General features: G+C 41.3%; 1 protein-coding gene across 4 annotated transcripts in view; it reads left to right on the top strand.

Annotated features, from left to right (window-relative positions):
- The first annotated feature begins 1,395 nt into the window (after window positions 1–1,395).
- Window positions 1,396–24,001, top strand: part of gria3a (glutamate receptor, ionotropic, AMPA 3a) — a 113,954-nt gene continuing 91,348 nt past the window's right edge. For all 4 annotated transcript variants that reach the window (XR_003866774.1, XM_029691411.1, XM_029691410.1 and 1 more), the window contains exons 1-2: window positions 1,396–1,960; window positions 2,496–2,654. Coding sequence is in view for 3 of the 4 variants with exons in the window: in XM_029691411.1 (XP_029547271.1) it covers window positions 1,873–1,960; window positions 2,496–2,654 (247 nt within the window). In the remaining variant the exon portion in view is untranslated. The remainder of the gene's footprint in view (window positions 1,961–2,495; window positions 2,655–24,001) is intronic.

The raw sequence follows: 24,001 nt of genomic DNA on the forward strand, positions 1-24,001 counted from the left end.
AGAGGAGTCAGGTGCAGGACAGCAGATATGAGTAAATAAACTTAATTTACTCAAAATAGACAAATACAATACAATAAAGCGAGCCCACATAACAGACCGTATAACATACAAACAATTACTCACAAACAAACATGGGGGAACAGAGGGTTAAATAATGAACAAGTAATTGGGGGATTGAAACCAGGTGTGTAAGACAAAGACAAAACAAATGGAAAATGAAAAGTGGATCGGCGATGGCTAGAAGGCCGGTGACGTCGACCGCCGCCGAACAAGGAGAGGGACCGACTTCGGCGGAAGTCGTGACACCACTGCTCTGGCCCTAGTACAGTGATGAACTGTAAATCAACATCAAAGTTGTAATGCCAAGCATTAAATCCCTCTGATTAATCTGGGTCAATACAGTCTGACCTGTTCTGCTAGGCTGGGTCTGCATCGGCCTCTTCCTAACAGAAAGCGGTAATGATTAGCTGACTTGCCTTTGGCTCTTCAACAGTACACACTGACTCTCTGAACAAAGAGCTTCAATAATGTAATCTATATCTTCTTATTCATAACCAGGCTACAGTGGATTGATATAGCTGTGCTGGAGTGTGAATTATCATTCTTTTGAAGGATCACATGAACTACATTCCTAATATTTAGTTGCATTCCCCCCCCCGTATGCTACAGTATGTACTGTATAGAGGTTATAGAAGATGATTGATACCTTTATAACTGCACTAAGTCCCTCAGCAAGCAGCAGTGTGCAACTCCTCTGCAATACTAATGAACATTTCCAACCTGCTGGAGGTGAGAGCTCTCCAGCGCTGGGAGGGATTTCACTCCCCAGGATGGAACATTACATCCCTTTTCTCTTGGTGCCTGCCTGTGACTGGAGGCACAGTCGGGCTTGATGAAAAGGGGTCGGATGGTGTGGGTCTGATAGGTGGCTGCAGCAGCACCTGTTTCACATTACACTGTAACCCCAGAATGAAAAACTGACAGACTCAATCACATTCACTCCAAAGATACTGACAGGCAGGCAGCGCAGAAGACTGCAATCATGGGAGGAATTATTTTAATGAAAACCTGAAGTGGCACTTATTCACTTTCATTGTCATAGGAACTATTTTGATGGGAAATATATTTGACTGACTCATAGGACTTGAAGTCTACCTAACTCCTGGGCTGGGCCTGGGTTACTTACAGGTTTAGTTCAGGAGATAAAAAAACTTGTCATGTCTTCAGGAATATCTCCAGAGACTAATGAAGAGATGAAATGGTCACCAATTTGCCTGGCATTCATTTAATATAACTGTCATATATTTAGGAAAATCACATAGCCTAATGCTTATTTTTTCATATAGAATCATTACTTCTTCACCAGATAGGCTATAGAACATGCATTAAAGAACACCAAAAATGTCACTTTCCCTCAACTAGCCCACTTGACTACAGAGTAGATACCATCATATCTGGACTCGCTTTGTCTGTGCCCCATGCAGACAAACACTGTATAGCTGTGCCCGCGCTGATTCTTCCCAGCCCACATGTCTGCAGTGGCGGCACGGCGAGGAAGCTGTTAGAATTCAACGTCAGATCAAGTATAATCAACGCCCCCCTGCTGGCTCAATTGGATCCTTATTCACAAAAAATATAATCTTCTCGCTCCGCAACCATCTTTGAGAAAGTCTGTGCCTTTTTTCTCAACGGAAGAAGATTCGCTCTGCTGCAGTTCGGCTCGTAGTTCAATGTATGTCCCTCGTAGTCCACAGTGAGAGGCTGAGAGCTCCTTGCACATCTGGCGGATTTTCTCTGCGAATAGGCTTGTCTACCTACATGGTTTCCCTGTATCAGATTCGTTTGAAGAGTTAAATTCAGAGGTCTGATAAAATGGGGCATCGCATAATAGCGACTGTCCTTTGTTTTGTGTGGCTTTTTTGTAAATCGCATGGAGCGTTTCCAAACCAGATAAATATAGGTAAGTTATATTTGAAATTACTAAAATGTTTTTTCTTTAGCCTAAAAAGAAAACGAGATAAATGTACATTAAAAGCTTGTGTGATGTTGACTTAATTTGCACTGATTATTATTTGCATAATTCATTGTCAAGTTCATCAGTCATACCCTAAGGAGAGGTAACAGACAAGCTAAGAGAAACAATGCGCTTAAGAGTGGGGGGAGGGTAAAAAAATAACCAAAAGTTGCACATACTTGCCTATTTAAGTATCTTCATGCAGAACTTTCCACCACTTCACTGGGCAGTATAGATTATACATTAACAAATGAATCACAGTAGAATGAATTGGTTGATGTTTATTCTAGATAAAGCAATGTTCATCTAGTTAGTAATGTGAAATAACTTGGGGCGGAAAATAGGACTGATCATTTGTCGTCAGTGATAGAAAATCATTTATAAGGGCTGATATTGATGTCATACTATGTTTTCATGAAACAGAATAAGAGGAACTAAGCTATGCAATTCTTCCCATTCTCCTCTCCTCTTTCGTTTATAGGTGGGCTTTTTATGCGCTCTACAGTGCAGGAGCACAGCGCCTTCAGATTCGCTGTTCAGCTGTATAATACCAATCAAAATGTGACGGAGAAACCTTTCCATCTCAATTATAATGTAGACAACCTCGAATCGTCCAACAGCTTCTCCGTCACACATGCGTGTGAGTACCACGACACTAAATGATGGCAATGTATTTCATTTAATTAACGAGGGCACTGCTTCCCCCCCACCCTCTCAATATATTATGAGCTGCTACTGCACCGACTTGGGGGCTATATCCACAGTGGCATTGGCTTGACGCCTATGTAAATGATGTCTGCTTTAATGCAATATTATATTGATTGTAGGCTAATTGCTATAGCATTAGAAGACAATCATCCCACACATGTCCTCTGAGCTGTCACTGCACATCGCTTTGCTGATGGTAGGGTATAGGGGCTCAAATTGATGAGAACAATTCCAGAAAAACACTGAACCATCCACATGAAAACATTGCAATGCTGTTGTGTGTCAATGTCAGCTTTATGAGCTTTTAAGTGGCATAAGAATAAGTTATTTCAGAGCCCGAGGATATACAGCTTATTTCAAGCAGGAGTGATTGTTAAAGATTCACAATATGGTTGATCTTTTATAGTTTATCTGTTCATTCTTTCCTTTCCGGATATTCTATATTTTGTATGCAAAACACTTTTTCACACCACTGGGATTGTCAAAGAAAGTTGGACTATTCTACAAGCCCTAGTTCCTTTCAGATGAAGCCGTGGATATTCTAAAGAGGTGGTTGTTGCAGAAATTGCTGTATAGTCTAATAATCAAAACGATGTATTCAGTTCTCTGTTCTATCCCTTTTTCTTGTGAGTTACCTACACTGTAGTAGATAGAAGTGATATTTAGTTTTGTCATGCACAGTACGCTAGTCAAGTGTGTACATTAAGAGCATTTAAAAAGAAGAGGTTAGGGTCAGCTAAGTCTACACTAAATTGAGAAACATTATGTCTAAACTGCACAGCAGTTATCTTGACACGTGAAGCACAATGGTACACAGGTACAGATGTTTCATGTATACGAAGACACACAGTAAACTTGTCATGTCTGTCTGTAGCTGGGATATTTCACAAAAGACTTGAAATAATGTCATTGAGAATATCACAGTTATCATCAGTAGGAAATGCTTCTCGATCCTTTGGATACTATTCAACAGAGGCTGCTGTTGTTCTGTTGGAAAACTATGTTCATATTTCTCTGAAATCACAATTCCACATTCCTCTGGCAAAGATGCTTCTCTCTACCTTGTGTTGTAGCTGTGGTATAAAAAAAGTTAATTAATGGCACTTGACAGTGTTACATCTCCTCTCTTAGTTGCTGTTCACTTGGGACACTATTGTAAGGTCACAGCGATAGGCTTGTAATGAGGGTGCACATGAATAAGCCTGCAGTGTATCTTACTGTTGGGCTTTATTTAACCCCCCACCTCTGGTTGCATCATTTTGCTATAGCCTACGCTGTAAGTTGTTGAATTTACTTTGGACCAATTCCCTTTACTGTGACTCTGAGGATAGCTTTGGTAAAATCATTTTCCTCTATTAGATTTCTAGAATGAATTCTCATTCATTTCTGGAACTGACTAGTTAATTTGATTGCCGGGGTGGAGAAATTTACCTATAATTGGAGCGAATGGATGGCTTTTAGATATTGCAGGATTCAGGAAATGCCTCCTGTTGCTATAGTGATCAATATGACAGAATATGGATATCTGCCACATGACTGACAAGCAGGTATGAGCCTTTCTGCCAAGCAAAGCTAAGTAAAGTAAACATGTGCTCTGTGCACATTTCAGTTGCACATTTTTGCATTGTGATTAGATGCAGTATTTGCTGTTTCTAGTTTGAGTAAATGTAATGTTTTAAATTCAAAGAGGAGCCAATGCCAACCTCAGTTTGATGCTAGCTAGCTATCCCAAGAATAAACGTTTTTTGCTTCAGCAAGAAACTCAGACGTAATTTACCTGAACTGCATTCAGCTCAATATTGCAGTGTTTATTGAAGACAATAACCTATAGATTGGTTTTCTTTCTTTTTTTAACTGAAATAAATATATTTATCTGTTTGCTTATTTAATATTCGACATGTTGGAGTGTATTCTGATGTCAGGTCTTTGCATTTGCTTTTGTCGAATGGCATGTGATGGGACCCTCTGGTTCATTCTAGATGAGAATGGTTGTGGACAGGGAGTGGGCTTCCAAAATCCTACTGACTTCCTCTGGCAGCATTGGATGTGTCTGGGAGCCACAGGGACTGTCAGAAGCACTCTTTTGGCATGTTAACTTTTCACTAACTGTACTTCTCTAAGGATGAGGAAGACTATTCAAATATGTGTCAGCAAACAGAATTAGCCACTCAGATGGTAGTGTAACTCAATAAAGAGAAAAAATATGAGGAAATCTGGAGCTTGTTTGATGCCTTTGCGGGCTCATCTATTAAAGTGCAAAATCATCTCTCGTTGTGATGATTTTGTAGTTACAAATTGACATCTGTCCTTCTGTGTGGTTTTTGTGTATTGTGGTATTTCCATTTGTTTAAAACCATGTCTGTTAATGGCATGACACAACTGAAAATCCGAAGGGAACATTATAAGTCGGACTTCCATGAAGCCTTCATAAAGCACTCATAACACCACCAGTGCCATGATATAATACAAATCTGTTTATGTCACTTCCCTTTGAAATTGACATCAGAAGAAGAAGAGGGAGAAAATAGAAGAGTAGCCAACTGGAAAACCTTTGACTTTGACCAGAGGGCCTACAAAGCCTGACATTTCAATGTGTAGCACTTTAACAATATTCATGTTTTTCACATTTATTAAATTAGAGCCTTCATGTATGTATTTCTAAATTACATTTTGACATTTTTTTGACATTTTTAGTCATTTAGCAGACGCTCTTATCCAGAGCGACTTACAGTAGTGAATACATTTCATAATTTTTTTTTCCTGTACTGGTCCCCCGTGGGAATCAAACCCACAACCCTGGCATTGCAAACACCATGCTCTACCAACTGAGCCACACGGGACTGCGAATTGAAGATTATAAAACATTTATTTTACATTCAGTGCTTTGAACTGTATTTCTATATTTTAATTGCTAATTGGATTACAATTGCGCATAATGATGATTCGTTTTTCACTTTTCCAACTTTTGTGTCTTACTGTAATTTTTCATCTATTTAGCATTAGAGGGCAAATATGGAGAAAAGTCACCTCATCAGACACTAACATTGTTGGACAATAACACAGTTATTATTATCTGTTAGTCACACTTTTTAATGTCAGATAAAATTATCAAATGGATGATATGTATATACAGTGCATTCAGAAATTATTCAGACCCCTTGACTTTTCCACATTTTAGTACGTTACAGACTTATTCTAAAATTGATTTTTTTTTAAAATTCTCTCATCAATCTACAAATAATACCCCATCATGCCAAAACAAAAACTGGGTTTTAGAAATGTTTGCAAATGCATTAAAAATAAAAACCTGATATCACATTTACATAAGTTTTCAGACCCTTTACTTAGTGCTTTGTTGAAGCACCTTTGGCAGCGATTACATCCTCGTGTCTTCTTGGGTATTACGCTACAAGCTTGGCACACCTGTATTTGGGCATTTCTCCCATTATTCTCTGCAGATCCTCTCAATCTCTGTCAGGTTGGATGGGGAGCGTCACTGCACAGCTATTTTCTGGTCTCTCCAGAGATGTTACATCGGGTTCAAATCCGGGCTCTGGCTGGGCCACTCAAGGACATTCAGAGACTTGTCCCAAAGCCACTCCTGCATTGTCTTGGCTGTGTGCTTAGGGTCATTGTCCTGTTGGAAGGTGAACCTTCGCCCCAGTCTGAGGTCCTGAGGGCTCTGGAGCAGGTTTTCATCAAGGGTCTCTCTGTACTTTGCTCTGTTCATCTTTCCTTCGATCCTGACTAGTCTCCCAGTACCTGCTCCTGAAAAACATCTCCACAGCATGATGCTGCCACCACCATGCTTCACCGTAGGGATGGTACCAGGTTTCCTCCAGACGTGATGCTTGGCTTTCAGGCCAAAGAGTTCAATCTTGGTTTCATCAGACCCAAGAATCTTGTATCTCATGGTCAGAGTCCTTTAGGTGCGTTTTTGCAAATTCCAAGTGGGCTGTCATGTGCCTTTTACTGAGGAGTGGTTTCCGTCTGGCCACTCTACCATAAAGGTCTGATTGGTGGAGTGATGCAGAGATGGTTATCCTTCTGGAAGATTCTCCCATCTCCACAGAGGAACTCTGGAGCTCTGTAAGAGTGACCATTGGGTTCTTGGTCACCTCCCTGACCATGGCCCTTCTCTCAGTTTGGCCAGACGACCAGCTCTAGGAAGAGTCTTGGTGGTTCCAAACTTCTTCCATTTGATTGATGGAGGCCACTGTGTTCTTGGTGACCTTCAATGCTGCAGAAATGTTTTGGTACCCTTCCCCAGATCTGTGCCTCTACACAATCCTGTCTCGGAGCTCTATGAACAATTCCTTTGACCTAATGGCTTGGTTTATGCTCTGACATGCACTGTCAACTGTGGGACCTTATATATAGACAGGTGTGTGCCTTTCCAAATCATGTCCAATCAAGAGAATTTTCCTACAGGTGGACTCCAATTAAGTTGTAGAAACATCTAAAGCGTGATCAATGGAAACAAGATGCACCTGAGCTCAATTTCTAGTCCCATAGCAAAGGGACTGAATACTTATGCAAATAAGGTATTTCTGTTTTTATTATTAAAACATTTGCAAAGATGTCAAAAAACCTGTTTTTGCTTTGTCATTATTGGGTATTCAAATCAAATCAATCAAATCAAAGTTTATTTGTCACGTGCGCCGAATACAACAGTTACAGTGAAATGCTTACTTACAGGCTCTAATCAATAGTGCAAAAAAGGTGTTAGGTCAACAATAGGTAAGTAAAGAAATAAAACAACAGTAAAAAGACAGGCTATATACAGTAGCGAGGCTATAAAAGTAGCGAGGCTACATACAGACACCGGTTAGTCAGGCTGATTGAGGTGGTATGTACATGTAGATATGGTTAAAGTGACTATGCATATATGATGAACAGAGAGTAGCAGTAGTGTAAAAGAGGGGTTGGCGGGTGGTGGGTGGTGGGACACAATGCAGATAGCCCGGTTAGCCAATGTGCGGGAGCACTGGTTGGTCGGCCCAATTGAGGTAGTATGTACATGAATGTATAGTTAAAGTGACTATGCATATATGATAAACAGAGAGTAGCAGCAACGTAAAAAGAGGGGTTGGGGGGGTCACACAATGCAAATAGTCCGGGTAGCCATTTGATTACCTGTTCAGGAGTCTTATGGCTTGGGGGTAAAAACTGTTGAGAAGCCTTTTTGTCCTATACTTGGCACTCCGGTTCCGCTTGCCATGCGGTAGTAAAGAGAACAGTCTATGACTAGGGTGGCTGGGGTCTTTGACAATTTTTAGGGGCTTCCTCTGACACCGCCTGGTGTAGAGGTCCTGGATGGCAGGCAGCTTAGCCCCAGTGATGTACTGGGCCGTACGCACTACTCTCTGTAGTGCCTTGCGGTCAGAGGCCGAGCAATTGCCGTACCAGGCAGTGATCCAACCAGTCAGGATGCTCTCGATGTTGCAGCTGTAGAACCTTTTGAGGATCTCAGGACCCATGCCAAATCTTTTTAGTCTCCTAAGGGGGAATAGGCTTTGTCATGCCCTCTTCACGACTGTCTTGGTGTGTTTGGACCATTCTAGTTTGTTGTTGATGTGGACACCGAGGAACTTGAAGCTCTCAACCTGCTCCACTACAGCCCCGTCGATGAGAATGGGGACGTGCTCGGTCCTCCTTTTCCTGTAGTCCACAATCATCTCCTTAGTCTTGGTTACGTTGAGGGATAGGTTGTTATTCTGGCACCACACGGCCAGGTCTCTGACCGCCTCCCTATAGGCTGTCTCATCGTTGTCAGTGATCAGGCCTACCATTGTTGTGTCGTCTGCAAACTTAATGATGGTTTTGGAGTCGTGCCTGGCCATGCAGTCGTGGGTGAACAGGGAGTACAGGAGGGGACTGAGCACGCACCCTTGAGGAGCTTCATTGTTGAGGATCAGAGTGACAGATGTGTTGCTACCTACCCTCACCACCTGGGGGCGGCCCGTCAGGAAGTCCAGGATCCAGTTGCAGAGGGAGGTGTTTAGTCCCAGGATCCTTAGCTTAGTGATGAGCTTTGAGTGTACTATGGTGTTGAACGCTGAGCTGTAGTCAATGAATAGCATTCTCACATAAGTGTTCCTTTTGTCCAGGTGGGAAAGGGCAGTGTGGAGTGCAATAGAGATTGCATCATCTGTGGATCTGTTTGGGCGGTATGCAAATTGGAGTGAGTCTAGGGTTTCTGGGATAATGGTGTTGATGTGAGCCATGACCAACCTTTCAAAGCACTTCATGGCTACGGACGTGAGTGCTACGGGTCTGTAGTCATTTAGGCAGGTTGCCTTTGTGTTGTTGGGCACATGGACTATGGTGGTCTGCTTGAAGCAAGTTGGTATTACAGACTCAATCAGGGACATGTTGAAAATGTCAGTGAAGACACCTGCCAGTTGGTCAGCATATGCCCGGAGCACACGTCCTGGTAATCCGTCTGGCCCCACAGCCTTGTGTATGTTGACCTGTTTAAAGGTCTTACTCACGTCGGCTACAGAGAGCGTGATCACACAGTACTCCGGAACAGCTGATGCTCTCATGCATGCCTCAGTGTTGCTTGCCTTGAAGCGAGCATAGAAGTGATTTAGCTTGTCTGGTAGGCTCATGTCACTGGGCAGCTCGTGGCTGTGCTTCCCTTTGTAGTGTTGATTGATGAGATTGATGAGGATTTATTTATTTTCAATCAATTTTAGAATAAGGATGTAATGTAACAAAATGTGGAAAAAGTGACGGGGTCTGAATACTTTCCGAATGCACTGTATGTTCTTTCATCGCAGAAGATACTCTTTATTCTCTCACCTCAGCCTCACTCGATAACCCTTTAATGCGGGATGGTATGTGGATCTGCTGCTACTCATTCTTTAATGCATTCTCATGCTTCCTCAAAACATCTGCATAACAGATGGATATTCAGTTTGAAGATGGAACATAGCAGATGTCTCTCACTTAACGGAAAAAAAAGAAAAAATATATATATTCAAGAGACCTGAAACTTGTAAGACCGGATTGTATGCATCATGTTAAAAGTGGGACAATGCTAACAAAACAACCATCTGAGTTGGTGGAAAACGAGTTGCATTATTCAAATTCTTTTCAAAGGATTTTCTCTAGTGAGAAAAGTAATGTTGTGTCTCACTACACACACAAAAATGAGGGTTCCTCACGGGTTCTTTGGGAAGGGCGATGGTTCTATGTGGAACCATACTGACCCAAAGAACCCTTTGAGCCCTTTAATGGTTCTTTGCAGTTCAAAAGGTTTTTTTCCTATTTTAGTTCAAGTTAAAATGTAAGGGCGGTGGCTCATTCAAATATTTTAGGGCGTAGTTTGTGCACAGCTCTTTTTGTTCAATCGTGAGAGTGTCATTCCAGTTGATCTAATCTCATATGTTATGCTATTACACGGCCAGTGACAATGTATTTTGAAAGACTTATAGTTGGCCTGTGTCAAATGAGAACCGTTGACTAAGTGAGTAGTTCTCAGTTCTCTCCTCGGGGACCCAAAGCCGTTCCAGAGCTAGCACACTTGATTCAACTTCTTAATAAACACAATAAGAAAACCTATGGAATTTTAACAATACAGTATAATATGGCTATTAAACCAGAATAAATAAACCTGTATGGTTCTAAATAATAACTTTCTTTCTAGAACCATTCTCCATAAAGGTTATAAAAAGAATCATAAAAAAGGGCTCTATATGCAGTAGCCCCAAAAGTGTCCTAACCTTAGTGGAACCCTTTTTGGTGCTATATAGAACCTTTTTTAATTGTTCTTTATAGAACATTAGGAAAGGGTTATTTATAGCACCATACAGGTTCCATTTTAGTATTGTTCTTAATAGAACCTTCAAAAAAAGGTTCCATAACGCACCAGAAAGGGTTCCACTATGGTTACAAGTCAAATAACCTTTATTTTGCACTATATACTGTAGATCTATATGTTTTTAGTGTGTACAGAGGGTGCTATAATTTCTTGATGTTAGATATTCTTTTGTAAATGGCACTTTTTGGGATTTGTGGTTGTCTGTGGAGACTGTGTATCTTAAAAAAAGGCACATCCATCTATAAAGGGTTAAATCAATGTCTTTGAATCACATGATCGAGTCAGGCGATGTACGTATAGATAAAAAATAAAAAAGAGTCATAACATGTGTAAAGACTTCTCGATTAGGAGCCATTTGTTGGAAGTGGCAGTCAGACAGGGGCTGTGATTAGAATAACGTCCGTTATCCTGGTTGGGTCAGGATGTAATGATAGTCACAAATCCCCATCGGCCATTACTGTGTTATTGGCTGAGAAAATCAATAGGCTGAAGGCCACAGGACAAGACAGCAGTGTTTGGTGTAGTGCTACACTGTGTTGGTGTGAAGAGATCAGCTCTCACTGCCCATATCATTCTCTCAACATCTCCAGATATGTGACAGAACAGAATTAATTTCACCAGAGCTTTTTATTATCTCAGAGTGTAGGCTACAGTTCTCTCAGAAAAATATGAGCCCCAGAGAGTTTGACCCATATTGCTGTACGGTACAACACCAACCTACAGACAAATGTACACAGATAAACATGTACAGTTGAAGTCGGAAGTTTACATACTCTTAGGTTGGAGTCATTAAAACGCGTTATTCAACTACTCCACAAATTTCTTGTTAACAAACTATAGTTTTGGCAAGTCGGTTAGGTCATCTACTTTGTGCATGACACAAGTAATTTTTTCAACAATTGTTTACAGACAGATTATTTCACTTATATTTCACTGTATCACAATTCCAGTGAGTCAGAAGTTTACGTATATAAAGTTGACTGTGCCTTTAAACAGCTTGGAAAATTCCAGAAAATGATGTCATGGCTTTAGAAGCTTCTGATAGGCTAATTGACATCATTTGAGTCAATTGGAGGTGTACCTGTTGATGCATTTCAAGGCCTACCTTCATACTCAGTGCCTTTTTGCTTGACATCATGGGAAAATCAAAAGAAATCAGCCAAGACCTCAGAAAAAACATTGTAGACCTCCACAAGTCTAGTTCATCCTTGGGAGCAATTTCCAAATGCCTGAAGGTACCACGTTCATCTGTACAAACAATAGTACGCAAGTATAAACACCATGGGACCACGCAGCCGTCATACAGCTCAGGAAGGAGACGTGTTCTGTCTCCTAGAGATGAACATACTTTGGTGCGAAAAGTGCAAATCAATCCCAGAACAACAGCAAAGGACCTTGTGAAGAAGCTGGAGGAAACAGGAACAAAAGTATCTTTATCCACAGTAAAACAAGTCCTATATCGACATAACCTGAAAGGCCACTCAGCAAGGAAGAAGCCACTGCTCCAAAACCGCCATAAAAAAGCCAGACTACAGTTTGCAACTGCACATGGGGACAAAGATCGTACTTTTTGGAGAAATGTCCTCTGGTCTGTTGAAACAAAAATAGAACTGTTTGGCTATAATGACCATCGTTATGTTTGGAGGAAAAAGGGGGAGGCTCGCAAGCCGAAGAACACCATCCCAACCGTGAAGCATGGTGGTGGCAGCATCATGTTGTCGGGGTGCTTTGCTGCAGGAGGGGCTGGTGCACTTAACAAAATAGATGACATCATGAGGAAAGGAAATTATGTGGATAGCAACATCTCAAGACATCAGTCAGGAAGTTAAAGCTTGGTCGCAAATGGACAATGACCCCAAGCATACTTCCAAAGTTGTGTCAAAATGGCTTAAGGACAACAAAGTCAAGGTATTGGAGTGGCCACCACAAAGTCCTGACCTCAATCCCATAGAAAAATTGTGGGCAGAACTGAAAAAGTGTGTGCGAGCAAGGAGGCCTACAAAACTGACTCAGTTACACCAGCTCTGTTAGGAGTAATGGGCCAAAATTTACCCAACTTATTGTGGGAAGCTTGTGGAAGGCAACACGAAACATTTGATCCAAGTTAAACAATTTAAAGGCAATGCTACCAAATACTAATTGAGTGTATGTGAACTTCTGACCCACTGGGAATGTGATGAAAGAAATAAAAGCTGAAATAAATCATTCTCTCTACTATTATTCTGACATTTCACATTCTTAAAATAAAGTGGTGATCCTATCTGACCTAAAACAGGGCATTTTTACTAGGATTAAATGTCAGGAATTGTGAAAAACTGAGTTTAAATGTATTTGGCTAGGGTGTATGTAAACTTCCGACTTCAACTGTACATAACCCACTGGGTTCAGACATCAATTTATCGCCTAGTTTTAATTTGAGTTGTGAACTAACGTGAATTGAATGTAAAATCACAAAACATTTCACCATGGCATTGGATTGTGAAAAAAAAAAGTTATTATGTTGATTACGTTGTTCAAATCCAATGTAGATAGAATGTTTGCCTCTTAGGCCCCCTACAGTCTCAATTGACAAGTCACATTTATTTATTATGCTTTTTTAAATTTTTTATAAATCAGTTCTCCAATCAATGCAGGGCACCCCAGTTACCCACGTCAGCCTCCTACCGCCTCTCCTCCCCTCGGCTGATGGTTAGCAGAGCGGCAGCAGGCAGCAGCAGGCTGTCTACACTCATTGAGAGCGGGCTCCTAAGTCTTCCTGTGGTTGGCGCGTGCAGTGAAAAAATATAAAATATATACATATATATATATATATTTTTTTACATTGCTCTTAATTTATTTTATTTTGCTGCCTCTTGGGCCCCCCACAGGCCTGGGTAAGCCCCTGCGTTAAGCCGGCCCTGGTCCCAGATTCTCAAAACACTTCTTACGCAAAACCTTAAGAAGCTTCTTAAGAAAGAAAAATGAATATCTTAAGATTTAATGATTTTCTTCTCAAATATCTTCTTACAAATCTTGATGTTTTTTCGCTAGGCAACCATTTTAGCTAGCTATTTAGCTAGCAATGGCAATCCTTTTACCATATTTCCTACTGAGTTTACTGTTCTATGGGTTTAAAATAATCAATACTGAAACTTTCAGATGAAGTTTGTGAGTGAATTAAACATGTTAAATTGCTTTCATGAGCTTTTTCTCTCACTGCCCTGAGTTTAAGACAAAGGTTTAGCCATCTTGGAATTAAGAACATTTCCAATAACTTTATTTTCAAGAATCTAATTTATTCGTAACTTTTTGCTTAAGGAGAAACATAAGAAATAGCGCAATAACATTTCCAATAAACTTTTTGAGGAATAGCAACTTTGTTTAACTTTCTTCTATAGATGGCAGTTAAGAAGACATTTCTTCTTAAGAAGGTTTTGTGAATCTGAGCCCTGGTTATAATATTTAGTTCAAGTTAATATATTGCTATGGTGTTACTATTTGTTCATAGGATCTGGGCAGTGCAGTCAGTGTTATTGCACATTACTATCCAATTTAACTGGCCGGAATTGAACTGTGATCTCTTGCTGTGAAACACCTTGCCTCAGGCTGAGTTTGGGGTATATTGTGTACCCTGATCCAGACATAGGAGGGTTATATTGTGTCCTTTAAAGTGGAACTGACAGGGTTTTAGCAACATGAATTTTAAGGTTCTGTATTTATTTTCTTAATCAACCTTGTGTTCTGTTTCTTTGTGTTCTTGAACGTAGCCCTGTCTTTCATTTTTGTTCATTGATCTCACCTGTGTTAGTTACTCACCTGGTCTCATCAGCTCCTTATTTAGTTCAGTTCATTCTGTTTGTGCCTTTGTGAGGTATTGTTCGTTTTGACTCTACTAAGCATTTTCCTAGCTCGTTTGTGAGAACCAGTTATAGCCTTCAGTCCTAGTTTTGATTCACCTGCCTGTTTGTCTACCTGTGTATGACCATTGCCTGCCTGTGACCATGATTCCCGCCTTCTGCGAAGGCGAAATAAACACCTGCCGCACTCTGCATGTGAATCTACACCTTTTTCTCCCTGAGTATTCATTACATGAATCTTATTAAAATCTGTTCATATTCACACAAGGAAGACTATGACAGCTTTTTTTTTCGCACAAGCGAGCACTTATATATGGTCATTTTCACACCTTCATAAATTCATAGAATGTTTGGGAATTATGTATAGTAAGGCATTTGTGAAAATTCTATAGCAATAGAGTGGGAAAGCAGCCATGCGTTTGGACAATTAATATATATTGCAGTAAATAAAACCTAATAAAAACATCTGTCTTGTCCAGGACCAGAGTCTACACAGACTGGTGTGCCATAGCCAATCAGAGCTACACTAGCCCTATTTTAGATCGTATTCGCCAAAAGCTACAAAATACACCTGAATGGATTTCTGCAAATATGTAAATACCACGGGAGTCCTCTTACATTTGGGAACTTCACATTCCTATAGATCAAACAGTCTTGAAAAGGTAGGTTCTCTCTATTAGTTGCCTATGCACAACATCTAATGCTAGCCAGCGTGAGATAAGCTAAAATCTAACGAGGGAACGTTAGATAAACCCTCTCAAACCTTTTCAGCTAGTTGGCCATCAAAATTGCACTGATAAACGATGGGGAATAGAAGCCTGCTTATTTTTTATTTTTTTTGCACTGCATGGATCACCGGTGCTGTTGATTGCAGCATTGCTGAATGGTGCACTCAAAATGTATTGTAGTTTAGTTGCCAGCCTAGGTTACTGTTCAAATGTTGCTGTAATAGGTCTACATGTTTCTCCTTTGCATGGTGTTTTGTTTTTTGGTTATTCATTGTCAAGCTTTAAAAACCGAAGCCAGACTGCAACATTTTAGTAGCCTAGTTAGGACTATAGCATGTGTCTGTCTGTACACTTTCCCTCTGCTGCGCGCTGTAAACAAGACACACGAAGGCAGCGCAATTAAAGTTGAATTCACTGATACAAGCAGTAAAACATGGCACCGACAGACATGGCAGCTCTGCTTCTAGCTCCTAAGCAACTTTGTTGTATTTCGTTTTTTTGTGTGTTATTTCTTACATTATTAGCCTCGAATGTTTTATTGTGTTAATACTTACAGCCGCAAATAACTTTTGGATATCAGAGTGGGGGTAACTCACCAGCATTACAACCAGAAATACGACTTTCCTGAATTGGATCCTTTGTTCGTACCCCTCAGGGCAATTTTACTTATCCCAGAGGCTACTCCAAGATGCCACTGGCGGAAAAGAGGTATTCAGAGTGGACTTCTAGTGCGACTCAGGAAAAGTGCACAGCATCCACCACTTCCAAGTATTTTACTCTCTAATGTTCAGTCCCTGAACAATAAAGTAGACGACCTCAGGGCGAGGATCTCCTTCAATAGAGACATAAGGGACTTTAACATACTCTGTTTCACGGAATCATCTCTCTCTCCGGATATACTGTCCCTGTCCATACAGCCAGCTGGGTTCTCAGTACATCGCGCAGACAGGAATAAAGAACTCTCCGGGAAGAAGAAAGGCAGTAGTATATGTTTCATGATTAACTACTCATGGTGTGATTGTGATAACGTACAGGAACTCAAGTCCTTTTGTTCACCCGACCTAGAATATCTCATAATCAAATGTCGACTGTTTTACCTCCTAAGAGAATTCTCATCAGTTATAGTCACAGCCGTGTACATTCCCCCTCAAGCCGATACTACAACTGCCCTCAAGGAACTACACTAGACTTTGTGCAAACTGGAAACCACATATGCTGATGCCGCATTTATTGTAGCTGGGGATATTAACAAAGCAAATTTGAGGAAAATGCTAACGAAGTTCTATAAACACATTGCCTGTAGTACTCGCGCTACAAAAACTCTGAACCATTGTTACTCTCCCTTCCGGGATGGCTACAAGGCCCTCCCCCGCTCGCCCTTCGGCAAATCAGATCACAACTCCATTCTGCTCCTCCCTTCCTATAGGCAGAAACTCAAACAGGAAGTACCCGTGCTATGGTCTATTCAACGCTGGTCTGACCAATCCGAATTTATGTATCAAGATTGTTTTGATCACGTGGACTGCGATATGTTCCGGGTTACCTCTGAGAATAACATTGACATATACATGGACACGGTGACTGAGTTCATCAGGAAGTGTATAGGGGATGTTGTTCCCACTGTCACTATTAAAACCTACCCAAACCAGAAACCGCGGAGAGATGGCAGCATTCGCACAAAACTGAAAGTGCGAATCACCGCATTTAACCACAGCAAGGTGACTGGGAATATGTCGAATACAAACAGTGTAGTTATTCCCTCCGTAAGTCAATCAAACATGTAAAACGTAAGTACGGAGACAAAGTGGAGTCGCAATTCAACGGCTCAGACACAAAACGTATGGGGCCGGGTCTACAGACCATCACAGATTACAAAGGGAAAACCAGCCACGTCGCGACATCAACGTCTTGCTCCCGGACAAGCTAAACACCTTCTTTGCCCGCTTTGAGGGTAACACAGTGCCACCGACGTGGTCCGCTCCCAAGAACTGTGGGCTCTCGTTCTCCATGGCCGACGTGAGTAAGACATTTAAGCGTGTTAACCCTTGCAAGGCTGCCGGCCCAGAGTATGCGCAGACCAGCTAGCTGAAGTGTTTATGGACATATACCAATATCTCCCTATCCCAGTCTGCTGTCCCCACTGGCTTCAAGATGTCCAGCATTGTTCCTGTACCCAAGAAAGCAAAGGTAACTGAACTAAATGACTATCGCTCTGTAGCACTCACTTCTGTCATCATGAAGTGCTTTGAGAGACTAGTTAAGGATCATATCACCTCCACCTTAGCTGACACCCTAGACCCACTTCAATTAGCATAGCGCCCCAATAGATCCACAGATGATGCAATCACCATTGCACAGCACACTACCCTATCCCATCTGGACAAGAGGAATACCTATGTAAGAATGCTGTTCATTGACTATAGCTCAGCCTTCAACACCATAGTACCTTCCAAACTCATCATTAAGTTTGGGTCTGAACCCTGCCCTGTGCAACTTGGTCCTGGACTTCCTGACGGGCCGCCCCCAGGTGGTGAGGAAACAACACCTCCACTTTGCTGATCCTCAACACAGTGGCCCAAATACTACTGTACTTTAGTCAATGCCACTCCGACATTGTTCGTCCTAATATTTAGATACTTCTTAATTCCATTCTTTTACTTTTAGATTTGTGTTTATTGTTGTGAATTGTTAGATACTACTGCACTGTTGGAGCTAGAAACACAAGCATTTCGTTACACCTGCAATAACATCTGCTAAATATGTGTATGTGACCAATAAAATGTTATTTGATTTGACAAGGGTGCGTGCTCAGCCCCCTCATGTACTCCCTGCTCACCCATGACTGCATGGCCGCGCACACCTCCAACTCAATCATCAAGTTTGCAGACGAGACAGCCTACAGGGAGGAGGTGAGGGCCATGGCGGAGTGGTGCCAGGAAAATAACCTCTCCCTCAACGTCAACAAAACGAAGGAGCTGATCGTGGACTTCAGGAGACAAAAGAGAGAGCACACCCCTATTAACATCTACGGAACCTCAGTGGAGAAGGTGGAAAGCTTTAAGTTCCTCGACGTACACATCACTGACAATCAGAAATGGTCCACCCACACAGACAGTGTGGTGAAGAAGGAGTGACAGATTTGTGTGTATTGTTGTGAATTGTTAGATACTACTGCACTGTTGCAGCTAGGAACACAAGCCTTCACTATACCCGCAATAACATCTGCTAAATATGTGTATGTGACCAATAAGATTTGATTTGATTTGATCAGGCTGTAAAACTGTTGACTCATTTATACTCACTTGTGTGTCCTATTCGGCCCACGGGCCTTGTGTTTGACATATGTGTGCTAGCCTATTAGCCACGTTATGACTGACTTGTGATCAGTGCCCTAGCTAGTTTCATTGTATTGGCATTCCCAGCCTTAGATACTGGCGTCTGTTTTTGTCCAACATATTGAGTCCTTGAAACTGAAACAGTGCATCCTGAATGGCTGGAGGCAGCAAACAATGTACCTGTGATTTAAATCCTGATAGCAATATTTTGGAGACTACTAAGAAATGTATTGGTGAATTATATTAATCATACATTGAACTGCATTCATCTATTCTGCCAACAATGCCTTAAGGTACGTCATGGAATTTTGAGTCGAATATAATATATTTTTAAAACCTCTTATGAAGTTGGTTTTGAAGCATAAACTGGGAATTTGATATTTTTTTAAATACAAAGTAGTTAAAACGCTGTCAATTCCACTTTAAAGCTGAGGTCAGGGCAGGGAGAGAGAAGGGGTGGAGGGAGACACTGAGTCACAGTGGGATGGAAGTTTAGATGTGCTGTAGACAGTGGACATGAATCAAGTCTATCTGGAAAGTGGCAAGTCTATGTGGAATTCTAGGCTAGCACTAGTGGAACTGGGTTAGTAGCCACCATACATTTACATAAGCATGTTTTTATTATAATCGCACCACTTTGTCAGTTAGATTGAAAAAAGTAGAGACAAACCAAAGCTATTGTCTTGATATAATGTACAAACACTTTACAGGCTCATGGCTGACAGTGCATCTGGCACTAAAAGGAGGAATAGTCCCAAGCTGCTCTGTGAATATATACTATAAACACAGTAAAAAGCCACATCACGCATCTTTTAGAACTTACTCTATACCCAAAATCTAAAGTAAAAGCTGCAGGGTTTTCATGCACCACATTTTCTTCAGAGTTACACTTCTATTTGATCATGTTATTATGGCAGTATATTATTTATATGGCGTCGGAAAGCAGCTCCTAATCTCTCCCTGCCCTGCATATGACTCAACCAGCACAGTGCTTTTAAAGCACCTTAAAGCGCTCTCATATTGGACATACAGCACTGAGCAGTCCCACTGAAGCACCAATACCAGCAGTACCATCTGATTGGCATCTGCTCTAGGTGTTATCAATAACATTACATCAGACTGATGATTAATGGCTGAAACAACATTAGTGATTTGATTAGCAGTCAGCGGGGGTGTTGGACGGAGCACAGAGAGAGATCTGATCACAGTGTGACATCCTCTGGAATTAGAGCACTGCTGCTAAACCACCCTTAGTTCTGACATTGGACAATTCCGAAATAGACAATTCCAATGGAGTATCTATGGGACTCATCCACTCAGAAATAACATTCATTGAGCCATTTTATCAGCTAAAATCAAAGGCATGCAATGACATTCTTTGAGCACACCTTTCTCTGATCTGTAAAGCACGTACAGTGCATTCAGAAAATATTGAGACCCCTTTACTTTTTCCATATTTTGTTACGTTACAGACTTATTCTAAAGTTGATACAATCGTTTTTTCCCCCCATCAATCTACACCCAATAACCAATAATGACAAAGCAGAAACAGGTTTTTAGAAAAATGTTTAAATGTATTAAATATCACTGTCACGGTTGTCGTCGGTGAAGGTGGACCAAAACGCAGCAGGTACGTGTATGCTCATCTTGACGTTTATTTAATAACTTTCAAAAATGAACGTACAAAATAACAATAACAAAAGAACGAACGAACAACTACAAACAGTCTTGCAAAGCCTAAGGCTCAACACAGAACAATCACCCACGAATCACAAACACAAACACACCCCAATATATGGGACTCTCAATCAAAGGCAGATAGACAACACCTGCCTTCAACTGAGAGTCCCAACCCCAATCAACACAACATAGAAACACACTCACCAGACTACACATAGAAATACATAAACATAGACTATAAACCACAACCCCGGAAATACTACATCAAACACCCTTTAACCAAACACACCACCCTGAACCACATAAAACAAATACCCTCTGTCACGTCCTGACCAAACTACAATACTAATTAACCCTTATACTGGCCAGGACGTGACAATCACAGTTACATAAGTATTCATACCCTTTACTCAGTACTTTGTTGAAGCACCTTTGTCAGTGATTACAGCCTCGAATCTTCTTGGGTATGAGGCTACAAGCTTGGCAAACCTGTATTTCTGGAGTTTCTGGCATTCTTCTCTGCAGATCCTCTTAAGCTTTGTCAGGTTGGATGGGGAGCGTTGCTGCACAGCTATTTTCAGGTCTCGATCTGGTTCAAGTCCAGGCTCTGGCTGGGCCACTCAAGGACATTGAGACTTGTCCTGAAGCCACTCCTGCATTTTCTTGGCTGTGTGCTTAGGGTCGTTGTCCAGTTGGAAGATGAACCTTCGCACCAGTCTGAGGTCCTGAGCGCTCTGGAGCATGTTATCATCAAGGATCTCTCTGTACTTTGCTCCGTTCATCTTTCCCTCGATCCTGACTAGTCATTTCCTCCAGAAATGATGCTTGGTATTCAGGCCAAAGAGTTCCATCTTGGTTTCATCAGACCAGGGAATCATGTTTTCATGGTCCTTTAGGTGGCTTTTGGCAAACTCAAAGCAGGCTGTCATGTGCCTTTTACTGAGGAGTGGCTTCCATCTTGCCACTCTACCATAAAGGCCTGATTGGTGGAGTGCTGCAGAGATGGTTGTCCTTCTGGAAGGTTCTCCCCTCCACAGAGGAACTCTGGAGCTGTCAGAGTGACCATCGGGTTCTTGGTCACCTCCCTGACAAAGGCCCTTCTCCCCAATTGCTCAGTTTGGCTGGGTGGCCAGCTCTAGGAAGAGTCTTGGTGGTTCCAAACTTCTTCTATTTAAGAATGATGGAGGCCACTGTGTTCTTGGTGACCTTCAATGCTGCAGAAATGTTTTGATACCCTTACCTAGATCTGTGCCTCGACACAATCCTGCCTCTGAGCTCTACAGACAATTCCATGACTTGGTTTTTGCTCTGACATGTACTGTCAATGGTGGGACCTTATGTAGACAGGTGTGTGCCTTTCCAAATCATGTCCAATCAACTGCATTTACCACAGATGGACTCCAATCAAGTTGTAGAAACATCTCAAGGATGTTCAATGGAAACAGAATGCACCTGAATTTTGTGTCTCATAGCAAAGGGTCTGAATACTTATGTAAATAAGGTATTTCAGTTTTTTAATTGTTATAAATTTACAACGATTTCTAAAAGCCTGTTTTTGCTTTGTCATTGTGGAGTATTATGTGTAGAATGGTGAGGAATTGTTTTATCATCCATTTTAGAGTAAGGCTGCAACATTAAACAACATTTGGAAAAAGTCTGACTGATGACTGAATACTTTCCGAATGCACTGTATCTCCATGGCCATATGGAGGTCTTTGTCACTGGCTGAGCATGGCCATGGGCATAGCTCAAGGACAATAACATAGCTCAAGGACAATAACACAGCTCAAGGACAATAACATAGCTCAAGGACAGTAACATAGCTCAAGGACAATAACATAGCTCAAGGACAATAACATAGCTCAAGGACAATAACATAGCTCAAGGGTCATGTTTGAACTCCACCTGGCTTCCGTTTTATAGAGGCAGCATTGCGGTTTAGCAGCACAGGGACAACACAATGCCAGTACCACGTCATCTCCTCCTCTTTAACTGCCCTGGGTACCTGTGAGAGGGAGTTTGTGCCATGAGATTAAACACAACAAAATACCAGCTACATGTGGAGTAATTTAGAGGTTTATAAGGGTTGAGAGATTGGGGATGAGACAGAGAATAGTGGGGATGCCAACTGATATACTGATAGAAAAGATCTTTGGTGCTGTTAGCACTATTGGGAGGAAGAAGGAATGTTCTGTACCTTTTGTTCATTCAGAGGAATGTGTCTTTTGTTTATAATCCTTTACTGCCTGGGTCTGTGATATTTCCTCTTGGTTCATAGAGGATGGTGGCCAATCTGCAGCCTACATCTAGTGGAGAATAGATGGTAATGAGATACAGCTTAATCCATTCTGTTCACTGGAGGGCAAATTCAACAAACTGCATATTTAATACCAATATCAAAAGGCACACTTAGAGTGAACCTGAGCATGGAGGTTGCTGTCAAAGACATATTTGTCTTTTGAAATATAGAATGTTTTTTAAACAGCAGTTTGGTGGTCTTGTTATTCTATTTAAAACATCTTACCTCCAGCCTTGATATACTCTTGACCAGAGACGATCTTATGTCTCCTCTCAAGAGTTATTCTAGTTTGATTATTTATCTATCGCTTGGATCTCCCGTTGTAGCAATTGCTGTTATGGCCCAGAAAAAGCAGGAGCCCATGGAAACACGTATTCCCTGCAGCAGCATGCCCTATATAAGATATAGATCAGACATACCAGGGGTCAAGATGGGTCAACTGCATTCAAATTCCTTTTACAATATGGCAGAGAGAGCACAGCAGCCGCTGTGCCTTTTTATCCAATAGAATGGTTTGGAGGAAAATTGGATGTCTTCAATCTAATGTCAATTATTCTCCCAGCTCTGTGAGAGCATGGGTTGCCCAGATAGGGGATTTAAGTCCCATTGCTACTCTGAGTGCTGCTCATTTTTGCAGACAACCTCATGAATGATGGACCAGCACTCGTCAAATATGTTGACCCCAGAGAATAGCAGCCTCCGTAGAATGTCTGGCTCTCTCACCTGGAACCAGACTCATTTAGGATCTGATTTAGTGGCAGAGTAGGAAGTGTATTTACAGACCGCAGATAATAATGTTAGAATATATAATTAATTCATTTAATCAGAACCAGGTCAGAGTGGTGGAACCTACTGTAAGATGTAATTATTTATATAGATAGAACCTCCCTTCCACAGTATACCATGCTCATTGATTTTCAATCCGCTCAGTGAGAAACACTGTAATGATATTTTTAGCAAACAAATAAATAGAGCATGCTTGAATTAGTAATGGTCAAGAAGTTGTCCTTGTGGAATGATTGAGTTTTGAGATGTAAAAATAGAGATGATTTTCAATGGTCTGGACCAGTTCACAGTGACAGTCCTTGACCCAGATAGAATGAAGATGGATAAACGACAATTCCCTTGAGGCACAGGGGTATCTAGTGGAGAGTAATGTGACAGTATGCCTCTTTTTTTTACCTCTGTTTCATTTGAAAGTTGAAAGAGTACCCTCTGAATTTGGGGATCACTCGGACAGACTGAGAATCTTTCCCAAAATGTGTCCTTTTTGTTATGATGTACTGACAAAAATTTCTACATTTCCAGCCACTAAAGCCAGAGCTTTGTTAGTTTGGATGCCTTACCTCAGGTTGGCAAGCATTCATCCCAAATTTTGTCATGGGGTTATCATTTGATAGCTTTAAAAAATACAGGAGCTTAAAAAATACTAAAGAATTTGTTCTGACTGAAAATCCTCATGTGGAACACGGATTTCTCTATAGCACAATTATGTGTGAGCAAACACCAGTCAACACATACTATATGTATACCCGAAGGTGTTAATTTGACAACGGTGAGCATATTTGAATGA

This window comes from Salmo trutta, chromosome 15 (assembly GCF_901001165.1).
Source record: "Salmo trutta chromosome 15, fSalTru1.1, whole genome shotgun sequence".
Classification (NCBI taxonomy): Eukaryota; Metazoa; Chordata; class Actinopteri; order Salmoniformes; family Salmonidae; genus Salmo; species Salmo trutta.